The 27,570-nt window shown below is 29.6% G+C and overlaps 1 protein-coding gene across 2 annotated transcripts; it reads right to left on the bottom strand.

Annotated features, from left to right (window-relative positions):
- Nucleotides 1–1,252: 1,252 nt before the first annotated feature.
- LOC21406640 (protein ECERIFERUM 1) lies at nucleotides 1,253–22,011 on the bottom strand. Of its 2 annotated transcripts, none has more exons than XM_024166444.1 (10): nucleotides 21,901–22,011; nucleotides 8,451–8,677; nucleotides 6,338–6,570; nucleotides 5,164–5,383; nucleotides 4,593–4,968; nucleotides 4,342–4,449; nucleotides 3,526–3,726; nucleotides 2,226–2,330; nucleotides 1,933–2,106; nucleotides 1,253–1,559 (listed from the first exon to the last, which is right to left on the bottom strand). In XM_024166444.1, exons 1-10 carry the CDS (start codon nucleotides 21,958–21,960, stop codon nucleotides 1,380–1,382), a joined length of 1,884 nt encoding a protein of 627 aa, XP_024022212.1. In that variant the 5' UTR covers nucleotides 21,961–22,011; the 3' UTR covers nucleotides 1,253–1,379. The 2 variants fall into 2 exon arrangements, with proteins under 2 accessions (XP_024022212.1, XP_024022211.1); XM_024166443.1 differs by lacking the exon at nucleotides 21,901–22,011 and adding an exon at nucleotides 11,040–11,354.
- Between the last annotated feature and the right edge of the window lie 5,559 nt (nucleotides 22,012–27,570).

The raw sequence follows: 27,570 nt of genomic DNA, 5'->3' as shown, positions 1-27,570 counted from the left end.
ATCATAATATTAACCTTATAAAGCTATAAAATTATCACATAAGTTATAAACTAATATAAAAATAAAATATATACAAAACAAGTTCAAATATATAAGTTATAAATCAATAAACAAATAATATTAAAAACTCATAGAACGTAAAACATAATAAGTTGTCAAGTAAATAATGTAAAATATGAGACAAAAATTATGTATTATGAGGTAGAAAAATATTTATTTATGTAGATAAATAGATTGGGTGAGTTCAGGTTAATTTTGGTTAAGAAAAACTCAACCCAAACCCACCTAATTAATAGTCGAGTTGGGTAGGTTGAGTTGAACTCTTAATTGAGTAGGTCAGGATCAAGTTAAAATAAGTTGAATTGGGTGGGTTAATTGGGTTCGTCGGATCGTCAGGTTTTTTGTTCACCCCTAGTAATTATATTTGAATTTGATCGTGTATTCTTTTTACGTTTTACTCGGAGAGTTTTATGGTTGATGATTTTAATGAGACTTCTCTTATTTAGTATTAATTTTTTAAGAGAGTAGATCCTTTTTCTTTCTTGTCGTTGTTTTTGTTTGCTGTCTTTTAAGTTTTGTTTCTTTTTGCCTTTGTGTGTGTGTGTGTGCGTGTGTGTTTTTTTTTTTTTTTTTTTTTTTTTTGGGTTTTATTAGCCCTTGCGCCTAATTTCTTTTTCCAAAGTCCTTGTAATTAGAAACTGGTCCTCCCTCTACACACGTGTCGATAGTTTCTCTCCATAACAAAATGCTCTCAAACTCATAGGGTCAAAAGAGAAAAACATGTTTTCATCAATATTACCATCTCTACCTGAAATTGATAAGGATCGAGATACGGTCTCTTGCTTAATTATATTATTTATGAAAATCATAAAGTTCTATGATTGAAGAATTATGATTATGAAAAGTTGTCCAGCATAAATCAATTGAAATCCCTACAAATCCCCCTAATAATGGAGGAATTAGTTATTTGCGTTACAATTAAACTCTTAACAAGTACCAGAGACAAATAGTAGGAGCCATGGATTTCGTTTGATTTCAAAATACATATATTTGATGCCATGCGTTGAGCATTATATTGCTCAAGCTGTTGTTATTTGTTTGTTTGTTTGTTTGTGTTTTTGTTTTTTTTTTTACACTGCATAGATAAAACCATTTTCCTGTGTCACTATGAGCCCGTGAGATTTTAGATAATTTAATATTATACGTTGCTATTAAAACTACAAGAAGTAAACAAGAGTTTTGCTGGAAAATATTCAGGAAACTAGCCAGGCGTAGCTATTACAATACTAATATGGCACCAAATATGTATTACGAAAAAACAAAACTAAAACATAGCACGCATAAATCTTTATATGTATCTCAATGTATTGAGAAACTAATTAATTCTTGGTTTGGGAAGAGAGAGGCTGAAACCCATGACGAAGACTTGCTTCCCAGACTTTCTCAAAGTTGCATACATTGGTAATGTTAAAGCCGCATTCGTGCTCATCCCAACCAGCCAAGGCATGAACTATTCCCGCTACTCGCCATGCACTCATCGCCCTTCTCGGTAACCAATTCTATCATTTATGATGTTACAAAATGTTAAACACTTTATAAAAACATATATATATATATATATATATATATGATATATTTCGTACTTAAGCTAAATCTGTACATAGAAGCAAACTTAAAAGTATTTTTTCCTCTCACAACTCATCACTATTTTTATACGTTAACAAAATCTTGCCATGGTGTACTCATGGCTAGAAAAAAGTGCTTTTATGTTGTGACCAAAAGTTTTACCCATATGCTAATTCCTCTATTTTTGTTTTTTTTTTGTTTTTGTTTTTGCTTTTGTAAAAGAGTGCAGTTTTATAGTCACAATTAAATACGATCTAATTAAAAGAGACATAAAATACTTGTAAAGAGCTGTATTTAAATACTTACCTCGCAAGCATGAATATTCTCAAGAGTTTTAGGAGTTAGCATTGCAGGCGTGTGGTGGTAAAAACAGTCTCTGCGCAATTTCTTAGGAGGAAATTGGGAGAAAGGAACAAATATTGTTCCTTTTGAAGCTTTTGACTGTTCTTCTTCAGTCAATCCATCCCCCACTAACCAAATCTGCATAAGTAAAAATGTTGCAATATAAAATATCTGTCTTAAAATATATAAAAAAATCTTCTGCCATTGATTAAATAAGACATGTTTAAAAAGGCACAAGATTTAGCTTAAATAATTACCTGGTGACGAGAATAATATTTTGAGATAACCAAATTACTCTTAGAATCTTCATCATTCTGTGACTTTTTAAGTTTTACAAACTCATCCTCAGACGACGAAGCAACCTGAAATAAGCTCAAGTTATTGCTTAAATAGTACAAGAATATAAATTTGTGGACATGTTTACTAAACTATAAAGAATGTAATGAAAAAGGTAATTAGATTGAAAATGATTTTTATTTTCAGTTTTATGTAAATGGAGTGAGGATAACTAATATAAGAAAAATTTAGCACACCCTAACTATTTGGCAGTTCACAACTACTAAGTAACTCGTCCTGTATTAAATGTCTCACTCTAATTAATTTATCAATAAGAAGGAAAAAGATACAAAATAAAGATGTTTAGAATCCAACCACCAGGGGTTAACAAACACAAAATTCTTAAAAAACAAGACAACAAGGAACAAACCTACAGAAACGGCAAACGAGAGGCCTCGTGTTTACTTGTCTATTATTATGTGTGACGAAAAAATAAAAAATAAATAAATAAACTAATTCCCTTTACATTGTTCACTAAACTTAAAAGAGAGATAGATCATTAAAACCAATCTCCTGTTTACTTGTCTAGATCGTTAAAATGAATCTCATATCCACTTGTCTACTAGAATGTGTAATTGAAAACAAAAAAAAAAAAAAATTAAAACTTATCAACATATATATATATACACACCCATACATACATATAGAGAGATTATTAAAATTAATATCGTGTTTACTTGTCTCCTAAAATGTGTAATGAGGAAAAAGAAATTCCCTTTATAGTGCTCACTAAACTTAGCAAGTAATCTTATCGATGAAATTGCTGAAGTTTCTTTTTACATAATTAAATAATCAATAAAAGATAACATATGAGCTTATTAAGGGTGTATAAAAGGTATTTTACACTCATTTCTATAACAGGGAAATCAATGCTAATTAGGGAATGCAAGAGGTGGTATAATTTTCCCCATTTTCTATTTTATATGAGGTCCATTAAACTTTTATTATTAATCTTGTAAGTAAAAAACAATAATTCTTTATATAATTTCATTTTCTTTTAATGTGAAGTAAACATGTCCTGCGTTTTTTTTTTCCCTCGAGATGAAAACATGCCCTAGTTTTAAAGGACACAAATAGAGGGGACATATGAACTCAATCCTACGGCAAAGTGACATTGCGGATCTTTCTACTTTTAGGTGCACTAAAATAGTGATTTCTTTATGATCTCTTAAACATTAGTGGGAACCCAAAAAAAAAAAGAAAAAAAGAAAGAAGAAATACCTGAATACCCTTGTGGCACAAGGCGTAGGCAATAGCATAAGCAACCTTAGTAAGTTTGCCAATAAGCAGCACTTGAGTCGTCCCTTTTGGTATGTTGTTCAGCACTATTGCCACTGCAAGACTACTGCCATTGACAATCTTCACTTTTAATTGAGGATTTCTATGAATATAAAGCCCGCCATTTGCATTCAGCTCGTCACTCTGTAAATCTTGTAGTTAATAAAGGTTTCGCTTTTTCAGCTTTCGTCTTTTAGCTTCAAAGAGCCACACACACACACACACACAGATATATATATATATATATATATATATATATATATATATATTAATTAATTTAAAAGATAGCAGTTTAGCGCACACACAAACTAAATAAAGAAAGAAAGAGGAAGCAAAAGTGATTTGCTTAATTAGGATTTTCCTCTCTTTTCATTACGAAAGGTTACATAAGAGTTCCACCATATGAACAAAATAAACAAACTCAAAAGGCAAATATACAAATTTAATTGGGAATTTTTTTATCTCTATTTTCATATTAAAAAAAAAACGTATTACTTCGTGAGCTAAATATAACACAGTTCATGTAGCATACTAGTACTTTTATGTAAGACGCATATACTATTAATTAATAGCAGTATCAGTATGTAACATTAATGTTAAAAGACTAAACATTTCTCCTTTGTCTCTTTTTCAGCACAATATGATGAATTCTAAAGGTCATGTGGGGAATTATTTACTTGCTGGTAAAGAGAAACGACAATATACATACATACATACACACACACACACACAGATATATATATATATATAAATACTTGCCTGATTCAAGAGACCTAGACTTAAAACTTTGGCACCCTTCTCCTCTGCTTCATGGATGGCTTCCTCAATCAAGCTGTTGATAGATTCATTTTGCCATTGCAACAAGTACTAGAACAACAACAACATGTTCACACACACATACGTCGTGTTATCTCTATTATGTTGAACACTATTTATAATTTCAAGTAAAATAATACTACTTATAATTTCCATCAAAAAAAAAAAAAGAATGCAAATCGAAATATACTTACTTGTATCTTATATTTCGGTAGAGCCCAAGTTTGTAAGCTGAGCTTATCAAAACGATGCCTCTCAACAACAAATGTACGGCCATAGATCCAAGTTAACATCATTGACCATAATGTAACAGGCCTCATCAACTTGAAGTACCATTTTGGGCCATAGGGTTTTGAGGACAAATCCGCGAATCCAAGCCGTAAATGGTAGATCGACTCCGGTGTCGTCAAATGCGTAAGATGCACGACATCCGGCGATTCTTCCCGTCTCTTGAGTGATGATTCATACAGAGAATCAGAAGATTTATCCGTCGTGCCATAGATGTAATCGTAGAGTGGCATAAATAAAGAATAATTGGTTCGGAACTTAGTATGATGTAAAGAATGGAACCTGTGTAATTGATAAGATTCAAATAAATATAATATAATTGAACACAAATATCACATAATTATATATTTCTTTTCGACATCGGACTTCCAAAAAAATAAAAATAAAAAACTCAATTGGGTTATGACCTACCAATTCATTACATATCAATAGATCATATGGATATGTAGGGAGTTACAAGGGAAATTGGAAGCTTACGAGGGGGTATACATAAGGTACTTGAGAGGAGGAAAAATAGAGAAGAGCCATTTTGGAATTAGCTCGAAATTGCAGTGTCCCATATTGTTCATCAAGTCAATGTAGGTGATGTATCCAGCAAAAGATGATATGGAGGCAGTTCTTGTAAACACTGTTGTATACAGAGGTATTGCAAAAAGCGTGAAATATGCAATGTGCTCTGCAAATGGATGAATCACAGCTGCCAGAAAAAGAAAATGGAAAAAAAAGTATTATTAAGCAGTAAACTGTAATGTGTTTGGAAAGAAAATTCTTTAGAAAGATTGTAGTGTAAAAATAGTAGATATTCAATTTTGTAAAATTTAAAGATGTTGTATGTTCATGAAATTCTAGCAAAGGTGCTCATATCACAATTGAAGATCCACCTTCTGATCGAATGTTTATTTATGTTTGTGTATTTTAGTACTATATGTGTTGTTCAAACTTTTTGTCTCATTTAAAGATTAATAAGATAATGCTCAAGTCTTGGTAGTCTAAGAGCCTTAAAATTTAAAGTTAATTGGATACAAACTCGGGCGGATGCCCAAATTTATAGCTCATCTCATAAATGGTATTTCACCACGAAAATACACTTGTGTGATCATTGCTTTGTAACTAACTACCCAGTCGGAAGTACATTACTGATGAAACTCCATTGAAGTGTAGTATTTGATCAAAAGTTTGTGCGATAAAAAATAGAGCTTCGTATACAAGGTAAGTATGTACGCATGTAACGTGTGAAGCTGAAGCACAAAGAAGACTACGCCAAAAAATAAGAGTACTAGGTATGTAAAGTTTGAACCCATATATATATATATATAATTCTTTTTTATGCATGCTTGAATTAGTAGTATTTAGACAAAGAAGACAAGGCTAAAAAATAAAAGAATTTATGGGGGGAAATTTTTAGGAATACCATCAAAAAGATAAACTATCTTATTTATGTCATCAATTTTAAATTTCTCATTTATGTTATAATATTCTGATAAGATGTCTTTAATATTTTTTTAATAGGATATTTTTAATATTCTACTAGAATGTGAATATATTTTAATAACATACATAATAGGCTACGCTACTAAACAAACAATGATTATTCTAGTAATTTTGCCATAGAAATTCTTAAAAAGTAAATATTTAAGTTTTTGGGACTTACAAGTGATGGGCTCAGTCACAATGGAAGAATGATGATGAGAATGATAGCGAGAGTAGAGGAAATGGTGGTGAAGTGCTCTGTGAAGCCAATAGTAAAGGAACTCCACAACACTTGCGTGGAGAAGGATGGTTAAGATTACGCCATCTGTCTTCCACATTGGTAGGTTTGAGCCTCCCGGCAATAATTGGCTTCCCAAGTAGAATATGATTGCGTTGAACAGTATTTGGTCATCCCTGTTAGAAGTTGAAACAAAACAGAATGTGGATATTACTAACTAGGTAATGAAAGGTGTTTTTCCTTTGGCATATATGGAATTTATGATATCAATGAATTAAGTAGCTGCTAATGATATAAGAAAAGTAAAATGTAAATTTTTCTTTCATATACACATATATTATAACCATAGATATATATGTTATATATGTATGTGTAATATTTTTCTTGAGGATGATACATTCATTTTGATTGTGTTGTAAATAAGTTATTACTATAAGGGAGAATGAATAAAAACAAACTACATGGACAAAGGAAATATAAAGCGGAGCCACTTGATATATAGGACAAACTTTTGCCTCGTAATTTGCAGCTTCCCTCTTAATTTGCAACCCAAGATTTTATAATTACATCTTTTATATTTGTTTTCTTTTAAATATTAGAAGATTTTCTGCGTTAGATTTATATACTTTTTAATTTTTACGTAATTTTATATATATTCGACATATAAAAAATTTGACATATTGATATATTAGCATATCGGAGAAGATCTCTTAAATATTTTCTTTTATCTCCTGAATTTTAACTTTATGTGTTCTCATATTTTACAAAACTTTTTTTAACTATTAAAAAGAGGCTTTCTTCGATAGTCCCTGTAAAAATAGACTATCGATAGTTTCTTATTCAGCTGTTAAATTTATATCAAAATCTGTCTGTACTGCACACTTTTTTAATATGATATGATTTTAACTAGATTTAACAGTAAAAAACTGAGACTACCGGTAGGAGGAACTATTAGAAAAACTCCATACTAAATAAGGACCTTTAAATTTTTACTTAAATATGCTAATAATCCAAACTTAAAATCCATATAAAAACAAAAATGAGAAAATTCCACTTTGGTACCCTATGTTATATCAAAATTTGAGTTTGGTATCCTCTATTTTTGAAAATTTCATGTTGGTACCTCGACTTCTTAGAAAATCTCTTTTTAGTACCTTAGAGCTATTTTTTAGGACGCGAAAAGACAAAATTGTCCTTATTGTAAAAATTCATTTGTTAACCAAAATTTTAAAGAAAAAAAAGATTTTAAAAATTGATGTACCTGTAGAGCATAATCCTTTTTTTTTAAATTCTTCTCTTCAAAATCCTTTTTTAAAATCCTATATTTTTTTTTTTTTCAAAATTATAGTCAACATATGAGTTTTTACAATAAGGGTAAATTTGTCTTTTTGTGTCTCAAAAAATGACTCTGACGTACAAAATTTTTTTTTTTAAAAGGTTGAGGTACTAGCATGAAATTTTTAAAAACAGAGATACCAAACTCAAGTTTTGATAAAACATAGGGTACCAAAATGAAAATTTTCTAACAAAAATTAACTATTCTACTATATAAACTCATAATTTCATAAAGTTTAAACATTAGAAAATGAGTTAAAATCAATTAGAAGTTTGGTTCACTTAAAATAAGAAACAAAAGATAAAAATAGATTAAAAAAAAGGTGAAAAAGGGAAACCAAGAGTTCTGAAAAAGAAAAACAGTTGCACAACATTTTTTTTGTTGTCAAAACTTTAGTTTAATTCATTGTTCTTTTAAATAATTTTTGACTACGCCCCTGGAAGAAAAATTCTTTGACTTCAAATTGATCATTCAAACTCATTCAACTTTAATTTTCAAATTAAAAGTGAATAGAATAAAGTACACTTCTGTACGATATCATGAGTTTAATTCTATATCTACCCATCTCAATATATATATATATATATATATGTATATATATGCATATTTATAGTGTTCCCGTGTAGATTAATTATAGTATATATAGTACAGTACTTCTCTTGCAAAATAGGAGAAAATGAGAAAAAAAAAAAGATAGATATAGGACATATTATTACTCACCAATTTCTCTCCCTGTCAACTTGGTCGAATTCAAGACCCTTGTCCAAAATGCGATTATTGCCTTTGGCAGTTCGGTAACGAGAAAGACTTATCCAAATCTGGTTGTGAATCATTCTCCATAGCATAAGTGGGAAGATTAGGAAATAAGACAAATCTCTGTCTTGTGGATCATCCTTTGTCAGAAAGGAGTGTGTGCCGTTAATGACCCAAGGAGCCAATATCACGTACTGCAATTAATTCCAAGCCGCATAAATGTTGTCAAGTCTTAATAAATATGATATATGATGGATACGTCTGTGTGACTCGAATTAATGATAACGACAGTGTATCCAGTCGAAAGCCGACACATGAACTGCGTATACGACTTTAAAAGCACTGCCGGCCGGCCCGAAGAGATAACTATTTCTTTGGCAGGTTGTGTCATAATTTTAGAGAAAAGTGCAAAACTACCCTTTAACATAACTGTCATTTTATCAGAGATAATTGTTTCTTAACAGTTGTGTATATATATATATTTTAAACGAGAAGTGCTTGGTGAAAATGCAAGACAAGTCCCGTTTCACAGAAATTGGCAGGCTTGTAATTAATCCTCTTACAGATGGCTGGCGTTGGTACGTATTCCATGTGAAATTGGCAGGCTTGTAATCAATCCTCTTACAGATGAAGTGAACCAGACAAAATTAAAGCTGGATTAAGAAACTATTTAGTTGTGTCGAGCAGAAAAAGGAAGAGCGGATGAAGAAGAATACAGACATGGATTTTGAGACTGGATGAGGGTATTACTACGAGTAGTTCATACTTTTAACCTTTAGATTACTAAAAAAATCACCTTACAATAAAAAAATATGTAAAATTAAGAAAATAGATCTGAGAGTTCATAATAATGTTCTTTCAGTAGAGTATTTTTTTAACATCTTAACGAAATGTTCTTTACTTTCTGCTCTATGAATTAAAAATTATGGACGCAAATGCTCCATTAGTTTCATGGGACTTTTTCCCAACCAATAAAAAAAAATGACAGTTTTCCTATCTCGAAAATAAATTTTGCATGTGAGAGAGAGAGATAGTACTGATTAAAGGGAAAGAAAGAGAAAAGGAAAAAGATCAACGGACACAATGGTCACCAGCTTCCCTTGATCCATATCCTTCCGTAAATTACAATTCAAAATAAAAGAATATGTGATATCTGACACGTCTCCCTCTATTGCTTTTGCCTTTGCATTTCGATTATGTAATATTGGTATTTTTTTCGTTTATAGGTTTGAAGTATAAATTTGAATTTAAAAAAGTTATGTCAATAGATTCTCTTATGAAATTTAAATGCAGAATTAAAATTATTAATTTAAACTCATTAATTGAAGATGTTTAGTTTATAAATTAGAATCATGTGATTAAAATTATTTTTAATTTACGTGTATTTTTTATGAGAAAATATTATAATAAATCATAAATTATAATTCAAATTATAATTTGAATAATCTAACCAAACCTCCCGTAAATAAAACTTTACAATGGAACTATATATCTCTTGTCTATACAAAACCATCTCTAATTTCATGTAGTACGTATTTGAATACACACTCTTATTACTGGATATTACTATTGTGTACGGAAAGAAGAGTACTGTCATTATTTTGTGTGAGTGCAGAAAACCTTTGATCACGATCCTTGCCGTGATTGAAACTAACAATAAGATATTTTGTTGGAAAAGAGTAGGGGACAAAAAAAGATAAGTTTTTCGGGTAATCTGTCTTCTATCTTATTAATAATCTTAATTTTTAATAATTAAATTTAATCAAAATCACATTAAATTAAAAAAAATATAAAAAAAATAAATTATAATATAAATTTAACTATTAAAAAATAAAAAAATATCAATAACTTATTTTTATAAGAGACAGTCTCGAAAGTATAATGGTTGTGATATTTATGATAGACCGGCCATGACTAATGAAAAGCGCATTAAAAGTCTTTTCAAAGACATTTTTTTTTTTTTACTAAAACTTGTGGCCCACGATGTCCAATACTGCTGTCACCAAAAGGTACGAATTCGTATGGGGTCACGACCAAGCATTCCGACATATATCATATACACAGTCACAATCTTTTTGCTGTGCGTTAAGTAATAACATAACATGTGATTACGTTGATTCTGTTTAGGCCGTATGACACCAACAAACTTGAATAAATTTGTTATAATAGGAATTAATTAAGCAAATGAATTTTACATCGGTATTTATTTTTGTGTATTTATAAGTAGCACTCTCTTAAACAAAACCACCTTTAGATAAGGATCGTAACATGGGATGTGCACTGAATATATGAATGTGCATATATCACAAATAAACTTCTTTGAAACCTTGTTTGGTGAATGACACCAGAAAAAGTTATTGTTTATCAAGTACCACTACGAAATTTAGTTTATCAAAACAATCTTAATTGCTTCAGTGCCATCCAATATTATTGTGCTACTCGGTGACAATGCTAGAATACATACATATATATATATATATATATATATATATGCAAATGTGTGAGAGAGAGATGTATGGGAGAGGTGTTAGGGGTTTAGTTGCAAGAGAAAAGTACCTTAAAGCTTCCGAGGTGCTTCCATGGCCAGTCAGTAAGGATTCCCGGAGTAGTAGCCATATTAGCAATTTGTTTCTCTTGATCTCCTCTTCAATCTCGTATGCCTTTGATCTACGTTGGAGGTCCCTCTTTACATATATACATATATATAGATATATTCAAACACTGTAATAACATGCAAAATTTCCCAACTAAATATTCATATCCATCTACATATGGCCACGTACCCTTAGGATTTTACCCAAAAACTAGAAAATTGAGAGAAAAAGAAACACGTGGCAGTTAGCAATTATTATGATTCCCAACCAATGCCAACCCAAATTAAAGCAATTGGCAGAAAAGACCTTGTCTCTCAGCCACTGATTCATTAGATACTTTATAGAACCTTTTAATTAGAAATTTATTCATTCTTCTCAACTGCTTCGGCTGGACCACAATAAATGGTTTTCATTTTTTTAATTATGTTTTTTTTTTTTTTTTCCCAAAATTGTAATTGTTTTTGCTATTCCAAATTACTGAATAAAGCTCATCAGTAATAATTCAGCACGATCGTACGTTTTGCTTATATATGTGTGTGTATAAGTATATATTTATATGTGTGTATCTATCTATTTTCACAACGTGTGTGCGTGTATAATCATATCTCCGCATTCTAAGCGAATCATTATATATGCATGCATGCGCTCTCTCCCATATAAAATGAATCTATCTACGGTTTAGAAGTTATAATCAACAAATATAGCTCTTAATCAACAACCATCTATCTACGGTTTAGAATTTCTATAACTTAATCAACAACCAACAATGAAAACATAATTGTTGAAAACTCATCCACAAATATAATTGTGAGTGGAAAGTTAGAGACTAATGAACGAGGCCTAATTTTACACATCCCAATTAATTAAGTTAGTAATTCACTAAAAAAGCAAACTCTCCACCAAGCTCCCAACTATAATAAATCGAATAAAGTAAGAAAATTCACAAAAGGCATCCGCTCAAGAGTGCAAAACATCAGCTTAAATAAAAGTGAATCAAAGAGTAAAATTGAACTCAAGTTACAACTTTATTCAAGTTCATGTTTTTTTATAAAATTTGAGTTTAAACTTGAGTTTGAACTCGAGTTTTAACTTGAGTTTGGGGTTAAAATCTAAGTTTAAGTTTCCCATTCAACTCAAGTTCTTAAACACAAACTCAAGTTAATGAACAATATTTTTTCTATTATTAAAAACTCCATAACTTTTTCGTTTTAATTTCGATTGAGATGATTTTTTTACTATGCGTTCACAACGACGACACGAATAAAACTCTATCCATATACCCTATTAAAATTTTCCATCACCATTGAGTTTTTATTAAAATACTATTTAAATACAAATTCAAGTTTTGACTCACCAAAACACAAACTCAAATAGATTCTCAATTCAAACCATAACTTAAATGTGCAAATCTAAATATAAACTCAAGTTACAACTCCAACTCAAATTATAACTTAAATTCAACTCAAAATTTATACTCAAATCATCATAATTTAAAAATATAACTAAACAAGCTCTAATTATTTCTTTTCTCCCGTTCACAAAAAGGAAATTTTTTTTTTTTGGATGATGGCATAAAAAAGAGAGTTAATGTTGGTCCGATTATGTATCCAGAAAAGGTTTGTCTACCCTAAAAGGAAAGCATATCATGCGTTTTTTTTTTTTTTTCCTTTCTTGAAGCATATTGGATGAGAAATAATGCGATCAATACACTCGCCAATAAAGCGTTGAGATAAAACATCCTAACTTGTCTGCCCTACCGACCGGAATAAATAGTTGATGTCTCCAAGTGACAGCACATACAAAAGTAACAAAACAATATACATTTCTGCCAAAAAACAAAAAAAACACAAACGTAACACGTAAGCCCTGTACGGAATCTTTAACACGTTGAAAGAGATGTGTGAATGTGAGTTTTGCAGGGTATTCAAAGCAATAATAATAATAATAATAATAATAATAATTAGGACAATACAAGAAAAAGAAATACGTGTAAGTAACCTTAGAGAAAGATCATAGTTTTCCTTTTGAAGGTTTAAATTAATATTGTTCTTTCTAGCAAAATATTAATATTGTTCTTACAGATCATTCAATTCAGGGGGGGAAGGAGGAGAGGGCAGGTCGATTTAATTAATATAGACTTCGAATAGTGCAGTGTCAATTAAGCGGATTTGATTGAACATCTTGTTTTTGTTCAAACTTGATATTATCAATGAAGATAGATATTTTAAGAAACCCAGATGAAGAAGCATCTTCCTTAGAAGTATAACACTTAATTAGATCCTTTTTTTCTAAATTCATTCTTTGAATTTCAATTCTGTGGATAAATGTATCAAACAATCTATAAACTACGTTCTTTTTTCCTTGTCGTAATTATCTATAAATTACGTTATCCTCACTATTTTATTATTTCAACCCTGCCTGGGGTATTTTTTAGAACATTTTCCTCTTACTCAAAACTACTATTTTTTTTTTCTCAAACACTTAATTTGACCAAATATAATCCCTCCGAACCTCTACAATCATTATCCTTTAGATTTAACGTTTGGTTTCAAAATTACCCCCTTTACCCATTGAACACCACCGTTTGGGAGAAAATTTTAGGATTGGTTCCCTAAGGCAACATTTTTTTATGTGTGTGTGTGTGTAAAACAATAACCACAATAACCACAATCATACTTAATTGTTTCTAATTTCATGCATTAAACTAACTTATTACCAATTGTAAGTTTCATTAGCAAACTGCAAACATAAATGTTCCAAGACTATTAATATCAAACTTTAAATTATACATATGCAAGAAGATATAATTGAAAGTGATAGTCTAAAAAGAAAATTTGCAATCAGTGTAACAAAGATAAAATCAAGTTGGGTGCTTCGTTTTTTATAAGATTATAATGTGAATCTACTTTCAATTGTGAGATAGTTTATCTTGACCATTAGAGGTAGATTTTTTTTTTCGAGTAGACTATTACTGGACTTATATGAATTTGATTTATCTAATAATTCCATTTAATAAAACAAAATCAGGCCATTTATGTGGCAATCACAATTACAAGTGGATAAGTACTTCACTGTTATGGGTTATATCTTTAGATGATCAAAGAGTGAGATTTTCATTATGTGTTTAATTACCTCAATATATTTGGAAATATGATTCATAAAGGACTAGTGTATTCACAGATATAGAATCTATCGCTATTTCATAAAGAGTTGACGTTTGGTTCATGGATTCAGAATAATAATTCAAAACCATTCTCATTTTACGTGTGTCTTTTGTGAGAGAAAATACTGTAACGAACCACGAATCATGATTCGAATCATGGCACGAATCCCCCTTCCAAACGTCATATGACCACAGCTCTTTCATGTACAACTCCCCCGTTCAATTCAGTTTAAAAGGCCCAAACACGGCCAACCCTGCCATTATAATTATACGATAATTTTATACCGTTAGACGATAACTAAATTGAATCAGACTAAACAAAGTGACATAAATTGATGAAACATTTAGCAACGTTATACATCGTTTATTAAATACCTATTAAATTTCTACTTTTGGTATTCACATTAGCTTTAAAAAAAATTTCAAACGCCTGTATGCTTCTGGTCACAATAACTTCTGAACACATTTAGTCTATGAATTATGAACATTTCGTTACTTTAGATCTTGACTTTTTTTCTTGGTAGATTACTTTTTGAACTTTTATTTTTTTGGCAGTATTAGTTCCTAAATTAAAATTGATCTCAAAAGATTCCCAAAATTTAATAGAGATAATCACATGATCTCTATCATGCAACTGCAAGTTTTACAGAATTAGCTACATATTTAAGGTCAAATATTCTACTTTATAATACGTGTTTTTAACTATTAATATATTTTCGATTTAAAATAACTATTTTTCTAAAGACTTAATTTCTGTTGCTCTGAGTTAGTGAAGTTATTAATTATCTTTGTTATGGTTCTGAAATCTTTCGTACAAAAACTGAAGTTCACAGGAGTAATTTGTTAAGAAATGAAAAAATTTAAGACCAAAGTGATATAATACCCATAGTTTGAATGACTGCTAAATGTGAAATGGCATTTTGACACTTGACGTGCAGCATTATCTCATTCTTTTTCCTAAATTTTGTCAGCAATTAACGACATATCATAATTAATACGAATGGCACTCTGTTTTAGAAAAAGTTTATTTATTTATTTATTTGATGTAAAAGAAGTTAGTTTATTAGGCTGTGCCTTATCCTGTATCACACCATCATAAAAATTACGTGTAAGAGTTTGGGAATCTTCAATTAACTTGTAAGTTCAAAGTTTTATTTCCATATTTATAAATTTAATATCGAGTCTATTTCCTATTAATATAAAATACATCTTTTTTAATTCGTAGGTTTAATTAGGAGGGTCGTAATTACTATTTTGGAGTAGTTCGGACGTTGAATTGATAAATGCAATATTGTCGTCGTGATCCAAGTTCACTTGTCATGTTTTCTTGTCATGTTGAAATTTCTCTCTTTTGATTAATTGATCCTAGTTTAGTAACGTGTTTTGCAAGTATTACTGTTCGTGAAGTACCCGAACGTGTTACTGTCGGTAAGGCACTCGAATAGTATATATTATTTACTATATATTTAATGAAAAATGTATTTATACATCAATATAAATGTCTTGTGTTTATATTAAAAATACTTTTTATATTCTTTATCAACAAGAAATTGTTTTAATTTCAAACACTTGGCCGATAGGTTCGAAAAAAGATTTAATACAAAAATTAGAAAGAAAATTACTGAAGGATACGTATAACAAAATAATAATAATAATAATTAGGACAATACAAGAAAAAGAAATACGTGTAAGTAGGGATACCTTAGAGAAAGATCATAGTTTTCCTTTTGAAGGTTTAAATTAATATTGGGGAAGGAGGGGAGGGCAAGTCGATTTAATTAATATAGATTTCGAATAGTGCAGTGTCAATTAAGCGGATTTGAATGAACATTTAAGCGGATTTGATTCAACATCTTGTTTTTGTTCAAACTTGATATTATCGATGAAGATAGATATATTAGAAACCTCAGATGAAGAAGCATCTTCCTTAGAAGTATAACACTCAATTAGATCTTTTTTTTTTCTTCTCTATTAACAAAACCACTAAATTCATTCTTTGAATTTCAATTCTGTGTATAAATGTATCAAACAATCTGTAAACTACGTTCTTTTTCTTTTTTTGTCATAATTACCTATAAATTACGTTATCCTCACTATTTTATTATTTCAACTCTGCCTGGTGTATTTTTTTAGAACATTTTGCTCTGCCTCAAAACTACTAATTTTTTTTTTCTCAAACACTTAGTTGTTTGGTTGGGGGATTTATACCCCGATTCGAATTTTGGTTCATGTTTCGCTACAGTATTTTCTCTCACAAAAAATACACGTAAATTAAAAATGATTCTAATCTTATAATTTTAATCCATAAACCAAACGTAATTTGACCAAATATAGTACCTCCCAACCTCTACAATCATTATCCTTTAGATTGTAAAAGAAGTTTCTTTATTAGAGTTTGCCTTATCCTGTATCTCATCATCATATAAATTACGTGTAAGCGTCTGGGAATCTTCAATTAACGTGTAAGTTCAAAGTTTTATTTTCTTATTTATAAATTTAATATCGAGTCTATTTCCTATTAATATAAAATACTTCTTTTTTAATTTATAAATTTAATTAGGAGGATCGTAATTACTATTTTAGAGTAGTTCGGACATTGAATTGATAAATGCAATATTGTCGTCATGATCCAAGTTCACTTGAACTACTAATTTTTTTTTCTCAAACACTTAATTTGACCAAATATAGTACCTCCCAACCTCTACAATCATTATCCTTTAGATTGTAAAAGAAGTTTCTTTATTAGAGTTTGCCTTATCCTGTATCTCATCATCATATAAATTACGTGTAAGCGTCTGGGAATCTTCAATTAACGTGTAAGTTCAAAGTTTTATTTTCTTATTTATAAATTTAATATCGAGTCTATTTCCTATTAATATAAAATACTTCTTTTTTAATTCGTAGGTTTAATTAGGAGGGTCGTAATTACTATTTTGGAGTAGTTCGGACGTTGAATTGATAAATGCAATATTGTCGTCGTGATCCAAGTTCACTTGTCATGGTTTCTTGTCGTGTTGAAATTTCTCTCTTTTGATTTATTGATCCTAGTTTAGTAACGTGTTTTGCAAGTATTACTGTTCGTGAAGTACCCGAACGTGTTACTGTCGGTAAGGCACTCGAATAGTATATATTATTTACTATATATTTAATGAAAAATGTATTTATACATCAATATAAATGTCTTGTGTTTATATTAAAAATACTTTTTATATTCTTTATCAACAAGAAATTGTTTTAATTTCAAACACTTGGCCGATAGGTTCGAAAAAAGATTTAATACAAAAATTAGAAAGAAAATTACTGAAGGATACGTATAAGAAAATAATAATAATAATAATTAGGACAATACAAGAAAAAGAAATACGTGTAAGTAGGGATACCTTAGAGAAAGATCATAGTTTTCCTTTTGAAGGTTTAAATTAATATTGGGGAAGGAGGGGAGGGCAAGTCGATTTAATTAATATAGATTTCGAATAGTGCAGTGTCAATTAAGCGGATTTGAATGAACATTTAAGCGGATTTGATTCAACATCTTGTTTTTGTTCAAACTTGATATTATCGATGAAGATAGATATATTAGAAACCTCAGATGAAGAAGCATCTTCCTTAGAAGTATAACACTCAATTAGATCTTTTTTTTTTCTTCTCTATTAACAAAACCAATAAATTCATTCTTTGAATTTCAATTCTGTGTATAAATGTATCAAACAATCTGTAAACTACGTTCTTTTTCTTTTTTTGTCATAATTACCTATAAATTACGTTATCCTCACTATTTTATTATTTCAACTCTGCCTGGTGTATTTTTTTAGAACATTTTGCTCTGCCTCAAAACTACTAATTTTTTTTTTCTCAAACACTTAGTTGTTTGGTTGGGGGATTTATACCCCGATTCGAATTTTGGTTCATGTTTCGCTACAGTATTTTCTCTCACAAAAAATACACGTAAATTAAAAATGATTCTAATCTTATAATTTTAATCCATAAACCAAACGTAATTTGACCAAATATAGTACCTCCCAACCTCTACAATCATTATCCTTTAGATTGTAAAAGAAGTTTCTTTATTAGAGTTTGCCTTATCCTGTATCTCATCATCATATAAATTACGTGTAAGCGTCTGGGAATCTTCAATTAACGTGTAAGTTCAAAGTTTTATTTTCTTATTTATAAATTTAATATCGAGTCTATTTCCTATTAATATAAAATACTTCTTTTTTAATTTATAAATTTAATTAGGAGGATCGTAATTACTATTTTAGAGTAGTTCGGACATTGAATTGATAAATGCAATATTGTCGTCATGATCCAAGTTCACTTGTCATGTTTTCTTTTTCCTCAATTTATTGTGTATATGTATATGTATGTATAATACGTGTATGTATGTATATTAATGGTGTACCTAATAATAGCGAATATACGTACGACCAAAGAGAGAGTTGCAAGCCAATGTTGTGTTCTTAAATTACAGATTTTGATAGCAAGTCATGAGGCAGTCAAGCTATAGTATTAAAAGAGAGAGCTGTCATGTTACACAATATTGTATTATACTCAGGTGATGAGACCATCGTACATCAGCGGTCTTCTTTTCTGATTATAAACCATTTATATATGCGTATATCAAATAATTAAAAGAAAAACTACATATATAACCCCGACTCGTGTGTTAAAGTCTGAATTCTCTTTTTTAAGTGTACTAGTTGGAACTGCGTGCATACGATTCTATAAGTAAAAATAAAAAACATATTTCGTAAGGTCTCATTTAAAAAAATAAAATATATATCTATTTATATATGTTTGTATAATAGGACACAAAAAGATAAGAATGAAATAAAAAGGAAGACAAAAAAAAAAAAAAAGACAGAAGAAGGAAGGAAAGTTAAAAAATAAAAAATAAAAAACCAGTTACAAAACCTTTGGTCAGGGGAAGAGATTTTTTTTTTTATAAAAAAGATGGGGATATATACATAGGAGAAGAAAATAGTTAAAGTGAAAAGTTTATTTATTAGGATCAATTTAGGGGAGAGAAAAAAAAAAGAGAATGTATAATAAGGTAAAAAAGATAAGAATGGAAAAAGGAGAGACAAACAAAAAAAACAAGGATACTTAAAAGGATAAGAAGAAAAGTACATTTCTCATTAGTCAACTTAACATTAATTTAACGTCAATCCATAAATAGTACAGTCGGGGCTCATGTATCTTGTTGTGACAATAAAACTAACAACGCTCAACATTATCACATACCAATGGATACTTAAAAGTCTGAGGTGTTCAACAATAATCTCATGTTATTATTATACGGGACTCGTGTTATATTTTAGTTATTTTTTACTGTCATAACAAGAGTGAATAACATGATAAGATTTGTGTTTATTTTACCCTCTACAGGAATAAGTTAGACGGTTAAAATTTTTCAAAAAATTTCAATAAAATTCTTAGACAACAATTTGATTGGAGATAACAACAAATATGAAGAAGATAAGATGAACATGAGTGATTCGTTCAAGTCTATACATTTTGTAGTTTTCAAACATAAGTCCAATCAAATCCTAGGATTAGAATTTGATTAGAGATAATAACAACGAATAGGAAGTATTTCATTAGTGATAATAACAACGAATATGAAGAAGAGATAAGATGAACAAGGGATTTAGGGTGAATATTAATCGTTCAAGTCTACGTCCGCTGCATTATGTACATTTACTAATACAGTTTTAGGAATAGATAGAGATCTCCTCCTCTAACTATAGAAATTACACGCGTTTTAATTTATATCAAAGGGAAAGGCAGTTAGAGATCATCACCAGCCAAAATACACAAGCCCAAAATAATGCTTGATATTTTATGTTGGCAATTAGGTGTCGTGAGTTTAGTGTGAGTAGTTGAAGTGCAACTTGTGTCGTTATTTTTCTTAAGTTTTATATTTTTGTGGCTATTATTATATTTGCTCTACTATATATACCGCTTCGTAGCATAGTTTGCATTCAAGAAGTGAAGAAGAACTATAACGCTAATAGCCTTGAAAACCATGACGAAGAGTTGCTTACATATTATAATGATAATAATAGACTAAAATCAATATGATCTGAAACAGGCATATACACATATTAGATCCAAGCAGCAATAATATGTATGATTTTCTCTTGTAATATTCTTTTTCATCGTAGTGAATGTCTACGACGACTGAGAGTGGACACATCTCTCATATAAGGGTAAATCACTATAAATTTTTTTGTGCACTCTAATTTTTTTCCCTTTTCTTTTATAAATTTTTTGCTCTAAATAGTATAGAATTAAGGTGTCTGACTCTTAAAAAATAAATTTTAAAGAGTAAAAATTTCTAAAAACAAAAACATTGCTAAACATGATATATAGTCTACCAGACATCAATTTGTAAAAAACTTTATAAGTTAATTAATACCATTATTCTTATGAATTGTTCTCAAATCATAATTAGAATGTGTGTGCACAAAAAGAAGTACTAATATGAAGCAATTAACATTATATTACCTTATGAGAACAACATCTTGAGAGAACTGAATTACAAGCAAATTTGGCATCAGTTAAGTGTTTATTAAGTTCCTCGTGCTCGTCGGGATGCAATGTAGCTATCTGAATAAATAATTAAATTCAGCCCACGTCAATTAGTTGATACAATTTATAAAATAATACTCAAGACATATATTAAAATGCCTGTGTACCTTAAAAAATGTTTTAAGTTTGCGCCAACATCCAAGTGTACTGGTAATTTTAAGTTATTTTCAGGTGCACATATACTGCCATTAATAAAATAGAATAAATGTTGCTCGCTTTTTATAGCCAAATTATTATTTTTTCCATAAATGATTTCTTCGTATGACGCATTTGATTGAACTATAAAAGTTGCTTTTGTTGCAGTTATGGAACTATAAATATAAGAAATAAGAAAATATTCTGCGACTTAATTTTATTGCTAAAACCCTTTTTCTGCAGCGTTATTATATATTAAAGAGAGGAAAACATTAATACTTTTAATTTAAAAAATTTAAAAGCTTCGATTAATGAAGTTTTAATAAAAGTGATGGATGTTTTTATTGTTATGTGAGATATGGAATCAGTTGAATAGATATACGTGATATAATTATTTGCCAAAATTACGTTCAGTCCATAATATATATATATATATTTATATATATTTGGTCTACACTTGTATATATATTACCTGGATACCCATTTGGCACAAAGCAAAAGCAATTGCGTAAGCAACTTTATTAAGTTTTCCTCTAAAGAGAACTTGAGTTGTCCCTTTTGGAATATTGTTCAGTACTACAGCCGTCGCAAGGCTACTACCATCTACAATCTTCATGTTTAACTGAGGATGTTTGTTAATATAAAGCTCGCCATATGCATTTAACTCCATACTCTGAAAAATTGATATAAAACATTTCGCATTGAGATCAAAGAAAGAATTAAAGAACAATATTGTTGAACATTTTTCTTCTTTTTGAATAGAAAAATCAAATAACACGATATAGCTTTCTTCATACATAGAGCAAAAAATAACTCACATCAAGTAATTTATATTTCATCCTACACCATTTCATTATTAGTTCTCAGTGGTGATCATTATCTTAACTTTTGGTGGGTATATATTCACACACACATATACATATATAAGTACCTTAAAGCTTCCAAGGCGCTTCCATGGCCAGTCAGTAAGGATTCCCGGAGTAGTAGCCATATTAGCTATTTGTTTCTCTTGATCTCCTCTTCAATTTCGTATGCCTTTGATACGTTGGAGACCCCTATATATAGACACATACATACACATATATATATATATTCAAACATTGTATATATAAAAAGTCCAAACTAATTAAATGTTCATATTTGCACATGCGTACCGAATATTAGGAATCGCAACCAATGCCAACCCAAACGCTGGCAGCCACTGATTCATCGATTACTTGAAGACCTTCTGATCAGAAATTTATTTTTCTCAACCGCTTCTGCCGGACCATAATAAATGATTTTTATTTATTTGTTTGTTTTTTCAGCACCGACTACGTAATTGGTTTTGCCTTCACAAATGACTGAATTGAATATAAGCTCATCAATAATATGCATCACTGTACCTGCGTGTCATTCTAATGTTTATATATAATTAGTAGTGTCTATATATTGTCACACATGACATGTGTGTGTGGTTGTACGTAATAATCTCATCTAATTTTTAGCGAAACGTTAGCTAGCTGATCATTCTATATGCAGGCATGCGTTTCCCCCGCCATAAAATGAATCTATCTATGGGTTCGAAGTAATATTCATCTTACTCTATCGATTAAAACTTTAGATATTATATTAAATGAACTCCTGTTAATTTGGAAATCAATAATTTTATCTTCAAAGTAGATAAAGACAATTATCATTTTTTTTTGTCCAGAAAACATGAAAAGGATTTTTGCTAAATAAAACATGAAAAGATTGTTACTATCATTATGAATTTTTGGGCCAATGCAATTTAATTAAGGGAGAAAGAGGAAAATATGTCAAGATTTGAGATGAATTAAAATTAATAGGCCAATAGTTTACATAAGTTAATAAATACGCTAAATTACTGTTTTCGTCCATAACTTGTCTGGTTATGAACCATAAATTGACAAGTTATTCACAGTTTTTGTCCACAACTTGTCTGATTATGAACCATAACTTGACAAGTTTGTCCATAACTTATCTGATTATTAACCATAACTTAACCAGTTATGGCCTATTAATTTCTATAACTAAAAATTGGCCTATATACTTTCTTAAACTTTTCATATTGGACTATTTTATACTATTTCTCTTTAATTAATATAGACTTCGAATAGTGCAGTGTCAATTAAGCGGATTTGATTGAACATCTTGTTTTTGTTCAAACTTGATATTATCAATGAAGATATATATTTTAAGAAACCCCAGATGAAGAAGCATCTTCCTTAGAAGTATAACACTCAATTAGATCCTTTTTTTCCTTCTCTATTTAAAACAAAACCACTAATTCATTCTTTGAATTTCAATTCTGTGTATAAATGTATCAAACAATCTATAAACTACGTTCTTTTTTCCTTGTCGTAATTATCTATAAATTACGTTATCCTCACTATTTTATTATTTCAACTCTGCCTGGTGTATTTTTTAGAACATTTTGCTCTTACTCAAAACTACTATTTTTTTTTTCTCAAACACTTAATTTGACCAAATATAATCCCTCCGAACCTCTACAATCATTATCCTTTAGATTTAACGTTTGGTTTCAAAATTACCCCCTTTACCCATTGAACACCACCGTTTGGGAGAAAATTTTAGGATTGGTTCCCTAAGGCAACATCTTTTTATGTGTGTGTGTGTGTAAAACAATAACCACAATCATACTTAATTGTTTCTAATTTCATGCATTAAACTAACTTATTACCAATTGTAAGTTTCATTAGCAAACTGCAAACATAAATGTTCCAAGACTATTAATATCAAACTTTAAATTATACATATGCAAGAAGATATAATTGAAAGTGATAGTCTAAAAAGAAAATTTGCAATCAGTGTAACAAAGATAAAATCAAGTTGGGTGCTTCGTTTTTTATAAGATTATAATGTGAATCTACTTTCAATTGTGAGATAGTTTATCTTGACCATTAGAGGTAGATTTTTTTTTTCGAGTAGACTATTACTGGACTTATATGAATTTGATTTATCTAATAATTCCATTTAATAAAACAAAATCAGGCCATTTATGTGGCAATCACAATTACAAGTGGATAAGTACATCACTGTTATGGGTTATATCTTTAGATGATCAAAGAGTGAGATTTCATTATGTGTTTATTTACCTCAATATATTTGGAAATATGATTCATAAAGGACTAGTGTATTCACAGATATAGAATCTATCGGGAGAAAATTTTAGGATTGGTTCCCTAAGGCAACATCTTTTTATGTGTGTGTGTGTGTAAAACAATAACCACAATCATACTTAATTGTTTCTAATTTCATGCATTAAACTAACTTATTACCAATTGTAAGTTTCATTAGCAAACTGCAAACATAAATGTTCCAAGACTATTAATATCAAACTTTAAATTATACATATGCAAGAAGATATAATTGAAAGTGATAGTCTAAAAAGAAAATTTGCAATCAGTGTAACAAAGATAAAATCAAGTTGGGTGCTTCGTTTTTTATAAGATTATAATGTGAATCTACTTTCAATTGTGAGATAGTTTATCTTGACCATTAGAGGTAGATTTTTTTTTTCGAGTAGACTATTACTGGACTTATATGAATTTGATTTATCTAATAATTCCATTTAATAAAACAAAATCAGGCCATTTATGTGGCAATCACAATTACAAGTGGATAAGTACATCACTGTTATGGGTTATATCTTTAGATGATCAAAGAGTGAGATTTCATTATGTGTTTATTTACCTCAATATATTTGGAAATATGATTCATAAAGGACTAGTGTATTCACAGATATAGAATCTATCGCTATTTCATAAAGAGTTGACGTTTGGTTCATGGATTCAGAATAATAATTTAAAATCATTCTCGTTTTACGTGTATTTTTTGTAAGAGAAAATACTGTAACGAACCATGATTCGAATCATGGCACGAATTCCCCTTCCAAACGTCCTATGACCACAGCTCTTTCATGTACAACTCCCCCGTTCAATTCAGTTTAAAAGGCCCAAACAAAGCTATAAACTATCGTATTTTTCCCTTTTGTCCTAATTAGTAAAAAAATAATTTTCCACAAACATAAGAAGAATTCAGTAATAGGGTATAAAAACCCTGCCATTATAATTAGGCGATAATTTTATACTGTTAGATGATAACTAAATTGAATCAGACTTAAACAAAGTGACATAAATTGATGAAACATTTAGCAACGTTATACATCGTTTATTAAATACCTATTAAATTTCTACTTTTGGTATTCACATTAGCTTTAAAAAAAATTTCAAACGCCTGTATGCTTCTGGTCACAATAACTTCTGAACACATTTAGTCTATGAATTATGAACATTTCGTTACTTTAGATCTTGACTTTTTTTCTTGGTAGATTACTTTTTGAACTTTTATTTTTTTGGCAGTATTAGTTCCTAAATTAAAATTGATCTCAAAAGATTCCCAAAATTTAATAGAGATAATCACATGATCTCTATCATGCAACTGCAAGTTTTACAGAATTAGCTACATATTTAAGGTCAAATATTCTACTTTATAATACGTGTTTTTAACTATTAATATATTTTCGATTTAAAATAACTATTTTTCTAAAGACTTAATTTCTGTTGCTCTGAGTTAGTGAAGTTATTAATTATCTTTGTTATGGTTCTGAAATCTTTCGTACAAAAACTGAAGTTCACAGGAGTAATTTGTTAAGAAATGAAAAAATTTAAGACCAAAGTGATATAATACCCATAGTTTGAATGACTGCTAAATTGAAATGGCATTTTGACACTTGACGTGCTGCATTATCTCATTCTTTTTCCTAAATTTTGTCAGCAATTAACGACATAGCATAATTAATACGAATGGCACTCTGTTTTAGAAAAAGTTTATTTATTTATTTATTTGATGTAAAAGAAGTTAGTTTATTAGGCTATGCCTTATCCTGTATCACATCATCATATAAATTACGTGTAAGAGTCTGAGAATCTTCAATTAACTTGTAAGTTCAAAGTTTTATTTCCATATTTATAAATTTAATATCGAGTCTATTTCCTATTAATATAAAATACTTCTTTTTTAATTCGTAGGTTTAATTAGGAGGGTCGTAATTACTATTTTGGAGTAGTTCGGACGTTGAATTGATAAATGCAATATTGTCGTCGTGATCCAAGTTCACTTGTCATGGTTTCTTGTCGTGTTGAAATTTCTCTCTTTTGATTTATTGATCCTAGTTTAGTAACGTGTTTTGCAAGTATTACTGTTCGTGAAGTACCCGAACGTGTTACTGTCGGTAAGGCACTCGAATAGTATATATTATTTACTATATATTTAATGAAAAATGTATTTATACATCAATATAAATGTCTTGTGTTTATATTAAAAATACTTTTTATATTCTTTATCAACAAGAAATTGTTTTAATTTCAAACACTTGGCCGATAGGTTCGAAAAAAGATTTAATACAAAAATTAGAAAGAAAATTACTGAAGGATACGTATAACAAAATAATAATAATAATAATTAGGACAATACAAGAAAAAGAAATACGTGTAAGTAGGGATACCTTAGAGAAAGATCATATTTTTCCTTTGAAGGTTGAAATTAATATTGGGGAAGGAGGGGAGGGATTTAATTAATATAGACTTCGAATAGTGCAGTGTCAATTAAGCGGATTTGATTGAACATTTAAGCGGATTTGATTGAACATCTTGTTTTTGTTCAAACTTGATATTATCGATGAAGATAGATATATTAAAGCCTCGTTCATTTCACCGATTCGAGTTTTCAGTTTTAAGTTTCTATAGTAAAAAGCTCTCGAAAAATGCCACATCTAATTTTTTTCTGCTACAGTGAAAAGCTCTAAAAAAATGTCACATTTCAACTCGAATTGAAAACTTAAATCCGCGAAGTGAACGATGCCTAAGAAACCCCAGATGAAGAAGCATCTTCCTTAGAAGTATAACACTCAGAGCCCGTTTGGTTCATGGATTAGAACCATGTGATTAGAACCATTTTTAATTTACGTGTATTTGTTGTGAGAGAAAATACTGCAGCGACCCACGAATTATGATTCGAATCAGGGAACGAATCCCTTTACCACTAAATTCATTCTTTGAATTTCAATTCTGTGTATAAATGTATCAACTATCAAACAATCTGTAAACTACGTTCTTTTTCTTTTTTTGTCATAATTACCTATAAATTACGTTATCCTCACTATTTTATTATTTCAACTCTGCCTGGTGTATTTTTTTAGAACATTTTGCTCTGCCTCAAAACTACTAATTTTTTTTTCTCAAACACTAATTTGACCAAATATAGTACCTCCCAACCTCTACAATCATTATCCTTTAGATTGTAAAAGAAGTTTCTTTATTAGAGTTTGCCTTATCCTGTATCTCATCATCATATAAATTACGTGTAAGCGTCTGGGAATCTTCAATTAACGTGTAAGTTCAAAGTTTTATTTTCTTATTTATAAATTTAATATCGAGTCTATTTCCTATTAATATAAAATACTTCTTTTTTAATTCGTAGGTTTAATTAGGAGGGTCGTAATTACTATTTTGGAGTAGTTCGGACGTTGAATTGATAAATGCAATATTGTCGTCGTGATCCAAGTTCACTTGTCATG

Source organism: Morus notabilis, unplaced genomic scaffold (genome assembly GCF_000414095.1).
Source record: "Morus notabilis unplaced genomic scaffold, ASM41409v2 Scaffold75, whole genome shotgun sequence".
Taxonomy (NCBI): Eukaryota; Viridiplantae; Streptophyta; class Magnoliopsida; order Rosales; family Moraceae; genus Morus; species Morus notabilis.
The sequence above is the reverse complement of the archived record's forward strand: the minus strand, read 5'-3'. Positions and strand labels throughout refer to the sequence as shown.

Coding starts and splice junctions, on each gene's coding strand:
- LOC21406640 (XM_024166444.1), bottom strand. CDS start 21,960: ATGGCTACTACTCCGGGAATCCTTACTGACTGGCCATGGAAGCGCCTT. Junction 6,571..8,450: donor GTTGACAGGGAGAGAAATTG/GTGAGTAATAAT, acceptor AACTTCTAACAG/GGATGACCAAATACTGTTCA. Junction 3,727..4,341: donor GTCTAGGTCTCTTGAATCAG/GCAAGTATTTAT, acceptor CAAGATTTACAG/AGTGACGAGCTGAATGCAAA.